The sequence below is a fragment of the Mobula birostris genome, chromosome 25, assembly GCF_030028105.1.
Source record: "Mobula birostris isolate sMobBir1 chromosome 25, sMobBir1.hap1, whole genome shotgun sequence".
NCBI lineage: Eukaryota > Metazoa > Chordata > Chondrichthyes > Myliobatiformes > Myliobatidae > Mobula > Mobula birostris.
In genome coordinates, this window is record NC_092394.1 from 57,676,237 (window position 1) to 57,690,651 (window position 14,415).

The window sequence follows — 14,415 nt, forward strand, 5'->3', positions numbered from 1 at the left end:
GGTTCGGAAGCACTGGGTGCACTCGGCCCCTGGTAAGGTGGGGGATAAGGTGGGTGCCCAATCCTCATCGCAATCACTGTCCTTAAACTGGGTCGGTATGCCAGGTATGGGTTCGGGATCCCGTATCGGCCCTAGATCTTCGCGCGCGGCACTGCTGATTTTAAACCTTCCTGTCTGTCCATATCTGCTTTTGGCTGTGTTCGTTGTTTCTCGTTCTCTCTTTCTTCTCCTTCCTACCCATTAGCATTCCGCCTGCAGTGTCTCCCAACTCTTGGGAGTCCCTTCTGCCATACATACCTTATCCCTTTACCACATGCATTATTCCTCCAGCTGGCCAGTAAGGTACCTTTCCATTTAGTATAGGCTCTACCTTTCCATTCTTTAATCAATAATTTCCACTTTTTACCACAATTATTTTCCCAAATTGTTTCCCCTGGTGGCCACACTGTTTCCCTAGTTTCTTTGTTAGCGCTGCACTTAACATCCGGAGGTCCTTTTCTTATCCGGTATTCATTCACACAGAGCTGTATCAAGGGCCTGTCCCATTATTGCCTTTATCAGTTGTTCTTAATTATCAAGTCAGGTCAAGTATAGAGCACATTTAAAACAACCACATTGACCAAGTGAAGACAAAGTAAAGCAAGTAGCCAGAATCACAAATACACAAAACACAGACAAACCAATGAGACAAACAGCTTATAGACACAAAATACACAACACAAGGGCCTAGGCACAAGCCACTGGGTGAGAAATTTAGCCAGCCTGCCTCCCCTTTAATCAATTTCAACTGGCCATATTATCAGGACAGGCTGATATGGTCAAATCTGTCAGGTAGCGGTGGCCGCCTCTCCTGACCGGGGGTCCCCAGTCCTGACTCTTTCCTTAGGAACAATGCAGAATACCCAATGTCACCCGCAACCTTTAATTCTCACAAAAAACCGTGAGTCTATTTTCCGTTAATACTCGCAAAAAAAACCCAACTCTCACATAGTCTGGAGGCCTTTCCTCCTTTATCCTGAACTGTCTCATTATATTTCAACCTGCCATATTTCTGCTGCTAAGGTGAGAATTTAACTGGGCTGCCAGTCTCGTATTATTTACAAATTTCAACCGGCCATATCTTGAGACATGCGCAACCCCTTTTCCGAATCATCAAATTTCAACCGGCCATATCCTGTCACCCGCAGCAATGTAAAAGAGACAACTGCTTACCTTAAATTCTGTATCCAAACGGGTGGTCCAATCCCGTCAAGGTACCAGTCCCAATGGGCGAGGGGCAAAAATGCTCGGTCGGACACAAGGAGTAGCCAGAGGTAAACTACCCCGGGGCGTCTGCTACTCAATTGTGTTGGATTCAAGCCCCCTGTCACTTACTCAGCCCAGAGACACGTTCCCTATGTTGGGATCCGAGTCACGGCACCAAATGTAAACGTAAATTTGCTGGATCAAATAACAACAGCACAAAAAGATCGTTACTTATCTTTTCACCCGTTTATTTCTTCGAGCTCCGCCGACGAGTGAACTTGGACCCGACATCAGGGAGAGAATCTTTCTCATCTCCCCGGCGGTTCTACAAGTTCACTGCCCGATGTCAGAATTGTCAGAAGTTATAAGGCCACCGATACAAAAGAACAATCAGTTTGATAATCATTCTGGTCAAGTCAATGGACTATTGATACAAAAGTACAATCAATTTGTTAGACCCTCCAGCTACCTTAATTAAAGAAAGGAATGTCCTACCTGGTTTGCTGGAGCCACAACTTAATGACAAAGATAAGAACATCCGTCAAATTTGTGCTTTAATTAAGAAAGGAATGTTCTGTCTAATTTCCATCAGGTACTGCTTTTTGTCAAAATCAAAAGGTGTGAAAAGCCCAGAGACATGTGGATCTGGGCGAACTTTAACCCTTATCTTGTTCCAAAGAAAGCAGCTGTGAGATATTATTCAAACACACTGTAGTCACAGACATAGTCAGTACTGAATCTAAAAATGCAAACACGAAGAAATCTGCAGATGTTGGAATTTTCATTTGTGTTGCTCAGTACTGAATCCATTGTTTACAGGAATCTGAGAATCCCCCATTCTCTTAAACTTTATCTCTGCTACCTTAGTCCATATTGTTACCTTGGTCCACACTGTCCATAGTCCTTACCTTAGTCCATACTGTTTTCTTGGTCCATACTGTTCCCTTGGGCCATACTGTTCCTTTGGTCCGTACTGTCCATAGTCCTTACCTTAGTCCATACTGTTTTCTTGGTCCATACTGTTATCTTGGTCCATACTGTTCCCTTGGGCCATACTGTTCCTTTGGTCCGTACTGTCCATAGTCCTTACCTTAGTCCATACTGCTACCCTGGTCCATATTGCTACCTTGGTCCATACTGTCCATAGACCTTACCTTGGTCCATACTGCTACCTTGGTCCATACTGCTACCTTGGGCCATACTGTTAGATTACATTCAACTTTATTGTCATTGTGCCGAGTACAGATACAAAGTCAATGAAATGCAGTGAGCATCTGACCAGAAATGCAAAGAATAGTGTTACTTACAAAATAACTGCGAATAAAATGTAAATGCTACAGCACACAAATATAAAGGTACTGAGACAGTACAATATGGGTACAATACTGCTTAGTGCTGTGATGTGAGGTTCAGCAGGTCACAGCCTCAGGGAAGAAGCTCTTTCTGTGCCTGCTGGTGCAGGAGCGGAGGCTCCTGTAGTGCCCTACAGGATGGGAGGAGAGTAAAAATTCTATGGTTAGGGTGAGATGCATCCCTGATAATGCTTTTTGCCCTGCCCGGGCAGCATTTATGGCAGATGTTCTCAATGGTGGGCAATTGGGTGCCGATAATCCGCTGGGCAGTTTTCACGACACGCTGGAGTGCTTTGCGGTCCGATACGGGACAATTGCCATACCACACTGAGATGCAGTTGGTAGTATGCTCTCAGTGGTACAGCGGTAAAAGTCCGTCAGTATCCTGGGACAGAGGTGAGCTTTCTTGATGCTCTGCAGGAAATAAAGGCGCTGTTGCACCTTTTTGATCAGGATGGAGGAGTTCAGGGACCAGGTGAGATCCTCGGAAATGTCTTCGGGACACCAAGGAATTTGAAGCTTGATACATGCTCCACTACAGCTTCATTGATGTAGATGGGGACGTGAGTGTGACTCCTAGCATGCCTGAAGTCCATAATGATCTCCTTGGTCTTCTGGGTGTTAAGGGCCAGGTTGTTGTTGGCACACCACGTGGCCAGGTGCTGGACCTCGTCCCTATAGGCCGTCTCGTCGTCCCCTCTGATCAGGCCAACCACCGTGGTGTCGTCTGCAAACTTGATTATGGAGTTAGAACCATGTACAGGAACGCAGTCATAGGTGAAAAGGGAGTACAGAAGAGGGCTCAGCACACAGCCTTGAGGCACGCCAGTGTTCAGGGTGAGAGTGGAGGAGGAGAGGTTGTCTTAACTTAACTGATCGGGGTCTGTTAGTCAGAAAGTCCAAGGTCCAATTGCAGAGAGATGAGCTGGTACCAAGCTGGCGAAGTTTGGTGAACAGCTTGGAGGGGATCACAGTATTGAATGCTGCACTAAAGTCAATGAACAGCATTCTGACGTAGGAGTTGGGGCTGCCCAGGTGGGTCAGGGCCGAGTGAAGCGCCGTGGAGATGGCGTTCTCTGTTTTAAACTAAACTGTACCTCTGCTGAGCTGTGCATATTCAGAATCCTCCTTGTACTGATTCCAGGGGCACCACCACTTACCCTGCTGGTTGTTTACAAAATCCTCTTTTCTGTGTAGGGGACATCATGTACATACGGATAGCCCAGCTCAGTAAATTGAATACTTCATGTACAAGTAAATTAATCATCCATTACGACAGCATAGATTTGAAATTGCTCCAAGTCTCTCCTGAGCAAGACCCTTGGCAAAATACTTCTTTTCAACAGTAGAGCATCTTGTCGTAGCATGGGATCTACCCTCCCATCTCTTGTATATGGTAATTAATTGTAGTAGGCCTTTGGGGCTGACTAATTCAGCACAGCTCATGGATTAATCCCAGTGGTATGTGGTGTGTGCTCCGATTCTGTCTCTAGTCTGATTGAAGTGCAAATATCAGAATCACGTTTATTATTACTGATGTGAAATTCATTGTGTTGCTGCAGCAGTACAGTGCAATACATAAATAATTATAAGTTCCATTAAGAAATGTAAATAGTGCAAGAAAAGAGCAAAGTAATGAGGTAGTGTTCATGGGTTCATAAAACGTTCAGAATGTATACAATGGTCTTGAGGTATTTCTTTAACAACAAATAGCTCAGGTGGTTATCTGACAAACTATAAAACTCTAGTATTGATTTGAAGCAACTCTTCTAACTTGCATTTGCCTTTCTTTGGGTTTTGACTTTAGCAATGAAAAAATATGTTTATATGTTGTCTTTTACATCCTTAGGAAGTCTCAAAGTGCGTTGCAGACAAAGAGGTGTTTTTCAAGTATGGCCAAACAAAAGCAGAACATCCTTTTGTGGGCAGGGTGTGGCTGAGGAAGTTTCCTATGTCTCGTAATCTATTTTTTAATCAACTTAGTCCAAACTGAATTGCAATGGGAATTCGATTGATGGGAATCCGGAGTGAACACATTATGATTGGGTTACAGAAGTGCTGTGGTTTTATCCTAGAAACAGTGATGATAGTTTGTTAGAATTTCCACTCTTTTATGGGAGGCATCTTTCAGGTTTTGCTGTTTGAGGGTAAGCAGGACTGGTTTGACATTGTGATGTTCATTTCCTATATTGTTTGTGTCTGACGATCTGCAGGTTAACAATACAATTGCTATGATACCGTCTCCAGTCCAGCAGCCAATGCTCCCACCACCCCAGCCTCAGCCATCACCACAGCCTCCTTCATCCCAGCAGAGCTCTGTCAGGTAATCACAGCAAAGTCTATTTTCCAAGTTTGATGTTGCTGGAAGCATTGGAGCAGAAAAGGTTAAAGTGACCTAATTAAATGAATTGTATGAATAGAAATTTGGATGGGTTTGCTATCTGACATTATCTCTCAATAGTCATATTGCTATGAGAGGATTTGTCATTTGTAAACTTTGTTTACAAACTCATTTGCAAGGATTCTGACATAGTATGTAGACAGGCTGACTAAGGGAGTGGCCATAATAACTGGATTTGAATTAGGAATTTAAGGTAAAGGAAGCTGCGGGAAGCACTGATCATAATTCTATTCATCCTGCAGTTTAAGAGGAAGATGTTCACCTGGAAACATAGAAATCTACAGAACATTACAGGCCCTTCAGCCCACAGTGTTGGGCAGACCATGTAATCTGCTCTAGAACTGCCTAAACTTAACCTACTGCATAGCCCTCTAGCTTTCTAGGCTCTATATACCTTTCTAAGAGCCTCTCAAAGGACCCTATTGTATCCACTTCTGTTAACTTTGCTGGCAGTGCATTCCATGCACCCACCACTTTCTGTGTGAAAAACTTAGCTCTGACATTCCCCTTGTACATACTTCCAAGCACGTTAAAACTGTGTCCTCTTGTGTTAGCCATTTCAGCCCTGGGAAAAAGTTTCTGCCTGTCCATACGATCAATGCCTCTCATCATCTTATACACCTCTATAATGTCACCTTTCATGCTCTATCGCTCCAAGGAGAAAAGGCCGAGTTCACTCAACCTATTTTCATAAGGCATACTCTCCAATCCAGGCAACATCCTTGTAAATCTCCTCTGCACTCTTTCTATAGTTTCCACATCCTTCCTATAGTGAGGCAACCAGAATTGAGCACAGTACTCCAAGTGTGGTCTGACTGAGGTCTCATATAGCTGTAACATTACCTCTCGGCTCTTGAACTCAATCCCACAGTTGACGAAGGCCAACACACCATACAGCTTCTTAACAACGCTGTCAACCTGCGCAGCAGCTTTGAATGTCCTATAGAGACGGACCCCAAGATCTTGCTGATTCTCCACAAGAGTCTTATCATTAATATTATATTCATTCCTCAAATTTGACCTATCAAAAGGAACCACTTCACCCTTATCTGGGTTGAACTCCAAATGCCACTTCTCAGCCCAGTTCTGCATCCTATCAGTGCCCTGCTGTAACCTCTGACAACCCTCCAGACTATCCACAACACCCCTAACCTTTGTGTCATCAGCAAAATTACTAAACCCATCCCCCCACTTCCTCATCCAGATTATTTATAAAAATCACAAAGAGGAGGGGTCCCAGAACAGATCCCTGAGGCACATCACTGGTCACCGTCCTCATGCAGAATATGAACCATCTACAACCACCCTTTGCCTTCTCTGGGCAAGCCAATTCTGGATCCATAAAGCAAGGTCTCCTTGGATCCCATGCTTCCTTACTTTCTGAATGAGCCTCGCATGGGGAACCTTATCAAATGCCTTGCTGAAATTCATATACATTACATCCACATCTGATAAGCCAGATGTATCAGTATTATAGTGGAATAAAGGGAATTACACAGGCATGAGAGAGGAACTGGCCAAAGTTGATTGGAGAGGGACACTAGCAGGGACGATGGCAGAGCAACAATGGCTAGAGTGTCTAGGGCCATTCATCTACCTATCCAAACTTTGCTTAAACATTGAAATTGAGCTCGTATACACCATTTGTGCTGGCAATTCATTCCGTACTCTCACCACCCTCTGAGTGAAGAAGTTTCCACTCATGTTCCCTTTAAACTTTTCATCATTACCAAAAGTTTTTTCAACTATATAAAGAATAAAAGAAAGGGGAAAATAGATATTGGACCACTGGAAAATGATGCTAGGGAAGTAATAATGGGGAATAAAAAAATTGGTGGAGGAACTTAATAAGTATTTTGCGTTAGTCTTCACTGTGGAAGACACAAGCAGTGTGCCAGAAATTTGAGAGTGTCGGGGGTCAGAAGCAAGTGTAGTTATTACTAAGGAGAAGGTGCATTGGAAGACGAAAAGTCTGAAGGTAGATAAACCACCTGGACCTGATGGACTACACCCCAGGATTCTGAAGGAGTTGGCTGAAGAGATCATGGAGGCAGTAGTAATGATCTTTCAAGAATCACTAGATTCTGGAATTGTTCTGGACCACTGGAAAATTGCAAATGTCACTCCACCCTTTAAGGAGGGAGGAAGGCGTAAGAAAGGAAATTATAGGTCATTTATCCCACCACTGAAGTGGTGGGAAGATGTTGGAGGCCACCATTAAGAATGAGGTTTCGTGGTACTGGGAGGCACGTGATAAAATAGGCCAAACTCAACATAATTTCCTTTAGGGGAAATGTTGCCTTATAAATCTGTTGGAATTCTTTGAGGAAATAACAGGCAGGATAGACAAAAGATGTTGTTTACTTGGATTTTCAGAAAGCCTTTGACAAGATGCCACACATGAGGCTGCTTAACAAAATGGGAGCCCATTGTATTACTAGAAAGATATGTGCGTTGATGGAAGATTGGCTGGCTGGCAGGAGACAATGAGTGGGATTAAAAGGGGGCCTTTTCAGATTGGCTGCCAGTGTGGTGATCCGCAGCAGTCAGTGTTGGGACCACTTCTTTTCACGTTATATGTCAATGATTTGGATGACAGAATTGATGGCTTTATGGCTGAGTTTGTGCACGATACAAAGATAGCGGGAATGGAGTTGGTGTTGAGGAAGCGAGGTGTCTGCAGAAGGACTTGGACAGATTGGGACAATGGGCAAAGTGGCAGATGAAATATAGTGTGGGAAGTGAATGGTCATGCACTTTGTTAGAAGGAATAAAGGTGTAGACTATTTTCTAATCCGGGAGGAAATTCAAAAATCAGGCGTGCAAAGGGATCTTGGTGTCTTTGTGTAGGATCCCCTGAAGGTTAACTTGCGGGTTGAGTCGGTGGTAAGGAAGATTAAGAGAACACGTGAGAGAGGAAGACATCAGGATGCGAAAACAGGTAGGTCCTGCTCAGTGCCAGTTTAGTGAGAAGTTTAATGTTTGTCACCAAAAGACTCATTCATGAATTGCTATTAAATGTTGATTTTACTCCATGCTTCCTACAAGGCTGAGAATTTTGAAGTAGTATCTGCTGGGTTGCAAGTTCCAGGAAATCTTCACTGACTGTATAAAACCATGCCAAAATTTGATCATCTGTTGCAGTTCTGGTCCAGCTCCATCCCCAAGTGCTTTTCTGCCAAGTCCATCGGCACAGACAACACAGAGCCCAGCTGCAGCGAGGACCCCTCAGAATTTCAGTGTCCCTTCACCAGGCCCTCTCAACACTCCAGGTAATGGTAGAGAGAGAAGTAATTGCCTTAAACGCCCTAACTCTCTATCCCATTAACTACAGGGGAACGGATACTTTCAGCATATGCGTTTGGAATGCATTTGATGTAAAATGGCAAGAGTTCTACATCTGTATAATGTTATTTTCTTTTGCAGTTCTGTCATTACTTTAAAATTGTAAAGATGTGCCGATTATAATGTTGCAATAGCCTTTTTCACACTCTCCCAATATGACGGGGTTGACTCATTACCAAGACTGATGTCCTGGTTTTTAATAAATCCAACAACTTTGGTTTATATTCATCCTCACAGGTGTCTCTGTGGAAACTGTACTCTGTTCTTGTCCATGAATCTCTTGACATGCAAAGTCATGCAGAAATAGTGTTCCTCGTACTGATGTCCAGAGACGTTAACTGAACTGCAGCCCAAGATCTGTGCTACACACCATCACTTTTTTATTATTAGGTTAGTTTTCTCAGTTCTGTAGAAAACCTTTTGAAAGTTTATTGGAAGCCGCCGTGCAATATGCCCACAGATTCAGACATAAACAAGAGAAAATCGGCAGATGCTGGAAATCCGAGCAACACACAAAATGCCAGAGGAACTCGGAGAGCCAGGCGGCATCTACGGAGAAGAGTACAGTTCATGTTTCGAGCTGAGACCCTTCGGCAGGACCTGCAGTATTTTGTGTGTCCCACAGATTCAATGTTGATTTCTCAGAGAAATTTACAACATGAAATCGGCCATTGATCCCGTCAAATGTATAGTGTCTGAGAAAGCCCCACCCAGCCTATCTCACTGCTAGCATTAGATCTGTAACTCTTTAGCCACATCTGCCTTCTGGTTTTAAGCCTAGTGAGGCTTCTGCCTCTCTAATTCTTTCAGGCAGTGAATTACTGAGCCCCAACATTGTTGGAGTGAGAACATTTCCTTGTTTCCCTCTAATCCTTCTTTTACTTTAAGTCTGACCATTGGTTTTTGACATCTAAAATCAGGAAACAGGTCTGTCCTGCATCTCAGATCCTCTCTCCATTCAGCCTACTTGACCAGACAGCATCCCTCTTCCTGCATTCTAAAGTTTTCCTCTTCAAGGTTAGCCTCATATCGAGTTTTTGGATCACTTGTAAACTTCTTTATAGAGCCCCCTATATCATTATAAAACAAAATGTATATTAATAAAGGTAAGGAATGGAGTGTTGAAACTTTGGGAACTTAACTGCTAATAAATTACTAGTTACAATGCAGCAGGTATGATGTCCTATGTGCACTGTTGCCATCGAAGCGGGGAGGGTAAATGGAGATGAGGTGACCCACTGGAGTGGTACAGTGGGCTCAGGTGGGTCCTAGGTTCCAGAGTCAAGCCAGGTGGAAAAAGAACTTGCATGTGACCAGCCTCAGGGTATTTGAAATGACACTGCAGCCAGTGAGTGACTGGCTGCAGTGAATCTGCATTCAGATACAGAAGCCAGCTATCATCTGGACTGAGACCTCACAAGAGGTCAAGATTGGCTGTGACAGAGAAGTCACTGGGAAAGGTTCCCCTTCTGTGGGGACATGTTCTCAGACCCACTGAAACTAAGCTGCAGCCGCTGTATCAAGTTGCTTTAGATCTTAGAGACCAAGAGAGTACTGATATCGGGATCCAAAGCAGAAGCAAAACAATCTGCAGGAGGACCTCAGTCAGGAGGCTCCATAGTTTCTGCTTGACCCACTGACCTCTGCTGTCGGTTTATTGTTTATTGATCTTACCACCTCCTGGACTTGTTCTTACACTGATCCTTCATTTAATGGAAGACTTTATCCTAGGTGGTAACCAACAGTTCATTCCATGACCTCGAAGATTTTCTCCAAACAATTTCTGATCCTGTTGTAATATATACACACATCTCCATAAGTGTGGCTTCAGCTTAGATAGATCCTCATCAAGGTAGACCTTGGACTATGTTTGTTATGAGTATCAATTTCCAAACCATTACTGCAGGATGGTTTATTATTTTGTCTTGCACACCATACATCACATTAGTTAATGAGCTTCTCCTGTTTAATAGCAGTCCAGGCACAATGTGGCAGGCCACTGTTCTCATGTTCGCTGTAGAACCTTTTAATTATGCAGTGTTGATGTGAAAGGGTGCTGGCTAATTCCTGGTTAAATCATCTGATAGGAGTAAGTCCCTTACGAATTGGACTGTGAGGGAGACCCACTCCCCCCAAATCCCCAGACTGAAAGCACACTTCCTGCAGTTCTAGGATATTTGGAGTCATGTACAGAGTTTTGAAGGGAAAAGCTAAGCTGACTGGCACACTGGTTGGTCACTAACCAGCCTCCTTTAGTTGCCACCTCCAACAGGATCCCACCACCAAGCACATCTTTCCCTCCCCACCCCCCTGCTTTCCGCAGGGATCCCACCACCAAGCACGCCTTTCCCTCCCCCCCCCCCTTCTGCTTTCCGCAGGGATCCCACACCAAACACAACTTTCCCTTCCCCCCTTTTCTGCTTTCTGCAGGGATCGCTCCCTACACGACTCCCTTGTCCATTCGTCCCCCCCATCCCTTCCTACCAATCTCCCTCCCAGCACTTATCCTTCTAAGCAAAACAAGTGCTACACCTGCCCTTACACTTCCTCCCTTACCACCATTCAGGGCCCCATACAGTCCTTCCAGGTGAGGCAACACTTCACCTGTGAGTCGGCTGGGGTGATATACTGCATCCGGTGCTCCCGATGTGGCCTTCTATGTATTGGTGAGACCCAACGCAGACCGGGAGACTGTTTCGCTGAACACCTACGCTGTGTCCGCCAGAGAAAGCAGGATCTCCCAGTGGCCACACATTTTACTTCCACGTCCCATTCCCATTCTGATATGTCTATCCACGGCCTCCTCTACTGTCAAGATGAAGCCACACTCGGGTTCAAGGAACAACACCTTATATTCCATCTGGGTAGCCTCCAACCTGATGGCATGAACATTTAACCTCTGTTAATGCCCCTCCTCCCCTTCTTAGCCCATCCCTTATTTATTTCCCTCCCCTTTTTTTTTCTCTTCTCTCTCTGTCCATCTCACAATCACTCCTTTCCTGCTCTCCATCTTCCTCTGGTGCTCCCTTCCCCCTTTCTTTCTCCCTAGGCTTCCCGTCCCATGATCCTCTCCCTTCTCCAGCCTTGTATCCCTTTTGCCAATCAACTTTCCAGCTCTTAGATCCACCCCTCCACCTCCTGTCTTCTCCTATCATTTCGGATCTCCCCCTCCCCCTTTCAAATCTCTTACTATCTCTTCTTTCAGTTAGTCCTGACGAAGGGTCTTGGCCCGAAACGTCGACTGTACTTCTTCCTATAGATGCTGCCTGGCCTGCTGCGTTCACCAGCAATTTTGTGTGCGTTGCTTGAATTACCAGCATCTGCAGAGTAGGTACCTGGAAAATGCTGCAATATGTAGAGGATGGGAACCGGGATGATGGATTACACATGGCTTTCCCCAGTCCTCTGGTCTGTCACCAGCTCTCGCCACTTTGTATACCCTACTTTTCAATTTAACATTATCTTTGTTAACCATAGATTGTATCACTTTCTCATGGAATCCTTCTTTCTAACAGGGATAAATTCCTGCTGAGTGTTATGGACCAGCTGTCTGATTACCTGTCACTGTTCATCTCATCTGTCTCCTAATTTATTTTCCAGTCCATACATGTTCATACTGTTATCTTGCCCTTATTTAAGCTGAAGGTGCTAGTTTTGACCCTCAAGTTCTGGAATTCTATTATATTGTAGTTACCACTTCCCTGGGGCATCTTATTAACTGCAAGATCTCTTAGTAATCCTTTCTTGTCACACCATGAGCAAATCTCAAATAATCTGTTCCTGGGTGGGTTTGGAAGCATGCTGCTCTGAGAAGAGACACTTCCCAGTAAGACTGATCCAGTTAGTTGCCTGATTAATTGGGCAGTCATAGAGTCCCATAGCATGGAAATAGGCCATTCCATTCACTACCTTCATGCTGACCAATTCCCCAGTGTTTAGGTCAAAGGCAGAGGAAGAAATATATACAGGAGAACTTCTTTGATCAGCATGTTTTTGCCTCAATGAAGAAAGAGGCTTCAGAGTCTTCACTGTGGAATATGGTGGAAGTTCCAAGTGTCAAGGAGCAAGAAGTGTGTGAAGTTACCATAACTAGAGAGAAGGTAATTGGGAAACTGAAAGGTCTGAAGGTAGGTAAGTCACCTGGACCAGATGGTGTAGGCCCTAGGGTTCCAAAAGAGTTGGCTGAAGAGATTGCAGAGGCATTAGTAATGATTTTTCAGTCACTAGATTCTGAAATGGTTCCAGAAGACTGGAAAATTGCAAATGTCACTCCACTCTTCAAGACGAGAGAGAGACAGAAGAAAGGAAACTATTGGCCAGTTAGTCTGACCTCAGTGGCTGGGAAGATGCTGGAGTTGAGAATGAGGTCTCAGGATACTTGGAGGCACATGATAAAAATGGGTGGTAGTATTCTGTTGGAATTCTTTGAAAAAGGAACAAGCAGGATAGGCAAACGAGAGTCAGTGAATGATGTGTATTGGATCTTCAGAAGGCGTTTGACAAGGCGCCCCACATGAGGCTCCTTAACAAGCTACAAGCCCATGATATTGCAGGAAAGATTCTAGCATGGATAAAGCAGTGGCTAATTGGCAGGAGGCAAAGAGTGGGAATAAAGGGAGCCTTTTCTGACTGGCTGCTGGTGACTAGTGGTGTTCCAAGGGGTTTGTGTTGGGACCAATTCTTTTTACATTATGTGTCAATGCTTTGGATGATGGAATTGATGGCTTTGTTGTAAAGTTTGCAGATATGAAGATAGGTGGAGGGGCAGGTAGTTTTGAGGAAGTGGAGAGTCTACAGAAGGACTTAGACAGAATTAGGTGAATGGGCAAAGAAGTGGCAGATGGAATACAGTGTCGCTAAGTGTGTGGTCATGCACTTGGTAGAAGAAATGAAAGGGTTGACTATTTTCTAAATGGAGAAAAAATACAAGGGTACTGAAATGCAAAGGGACTTGGGAGTTCTTGTGCAGGGTTCCCTGAAAGTTAAATTTGCAGGTTGAGTCTGTGGCGAGGAAGGCAAATGCAATGTTAGTATTCATTTGAAGAGGACTAGAGTATACAACAATGTTGAAACTTTATAAAGCACTGGTGACCTCTCACTTGGAGTATTTTGAGCAGGTTTGAGCCCCTTAGAAAGGATGTGCTGAAACTGGAGAGGGTTCAAAGGAGGTTCACAAAAATGATTCCAGGTTTGAATGGCTTGTCACATGAAGAACGTACGATGGTTTTGGGCCTGTATTCACTAGAATTCAGAAGAATGGGGGTGACCTTATTGAAACCTATTAAATGGTTGATACCTTGATAGAGTGGATGTGGAGAGGATGTGGGAGAGTCTAAGACCAGGGGACACAGCCTCAGAATCAATGGGCATCCTTTTAGAACGGAGATGAAGAGGAATTTCTTTAGCCAGTGACTGGTGAATCTGTGGAATTCTTTGCCACAGGCAGCTGTGAAGGGCAAGCCTTTATGTATAGTTAAGGCAGAGGTTGCCAGATTATTGATTGGTCATGGCATGAAGGGATATGGGGAGAAAGCAAGAGATTAGAGCTGAGAGAAAAATTGGATCAGCCATGATGAAATGGCGGAGCAGACTTGATGGGCTTGTTATTGGATCTCGTTGTAGTTAATTGAAGGCCGAAAGTGGGCTATATGTCAGTCGGAGAACTTCCGGGGAGCGACTAAATCAGGTCATAAATTTTAGATGATGGGAAAGGACAAGGACAATATCTGAATTTCAATGGGTTGAGAAGGGATCTGGCTAGAATAAAGTGAAACAAAATATTGTTCAGTCTAACTGCAGCAGGACGTCAGATGTTTCACATAAAATCAGGTACATTTCCACGGGGGTGGGATAAGAGAATGGCAGTTAAAGGGAATCCCACGCAAAGGTCTATGAAGCGGCTGATTGGGGAAAACAATGGTAACTATGATGTTGTTGGGATAACGGAGACATGGCTGCAGGGGGATCAGACCTGGGAATTGAATGTACAAGGGTATACGTGCTATCGAAGGGACAGAAAGGTGGGCAGAGGGCGTGGGGTGGCCCTGTTGGTGAGGAATGAGATTCAGTCCC

At 44.4% G+C, this 14,415-nt stretch overlaps 1 protein-coding gene across 3 annotated transcripts in view; it reads left to right on the top strand.

The window, feature by feature from the left end:
- med15 (mediator complex subunit 15) overlaps positions 1-14,415 on the top strand; it is a 172,158-nt gene that overhangs the window by 84,255 nt on the left and 73,488 nt on the right. For all 3 annotated transcript variants that reach the window (XM_072243499.1, XM_072243500.1, XM_072243502.1), the window contains 2 exons: positions 4,811-4,920; positions 8,143-8,270. In XM_072243499.1, the coding sequence (XP_072099600.1) occupies positions 4,811-4,920; positions 8,143-8,270 (238 nt within the window). The remainder of the gene's footprint in view (positions 1-4,810; positions 4,921-8,142; positions 8,271-14,415) is intronic.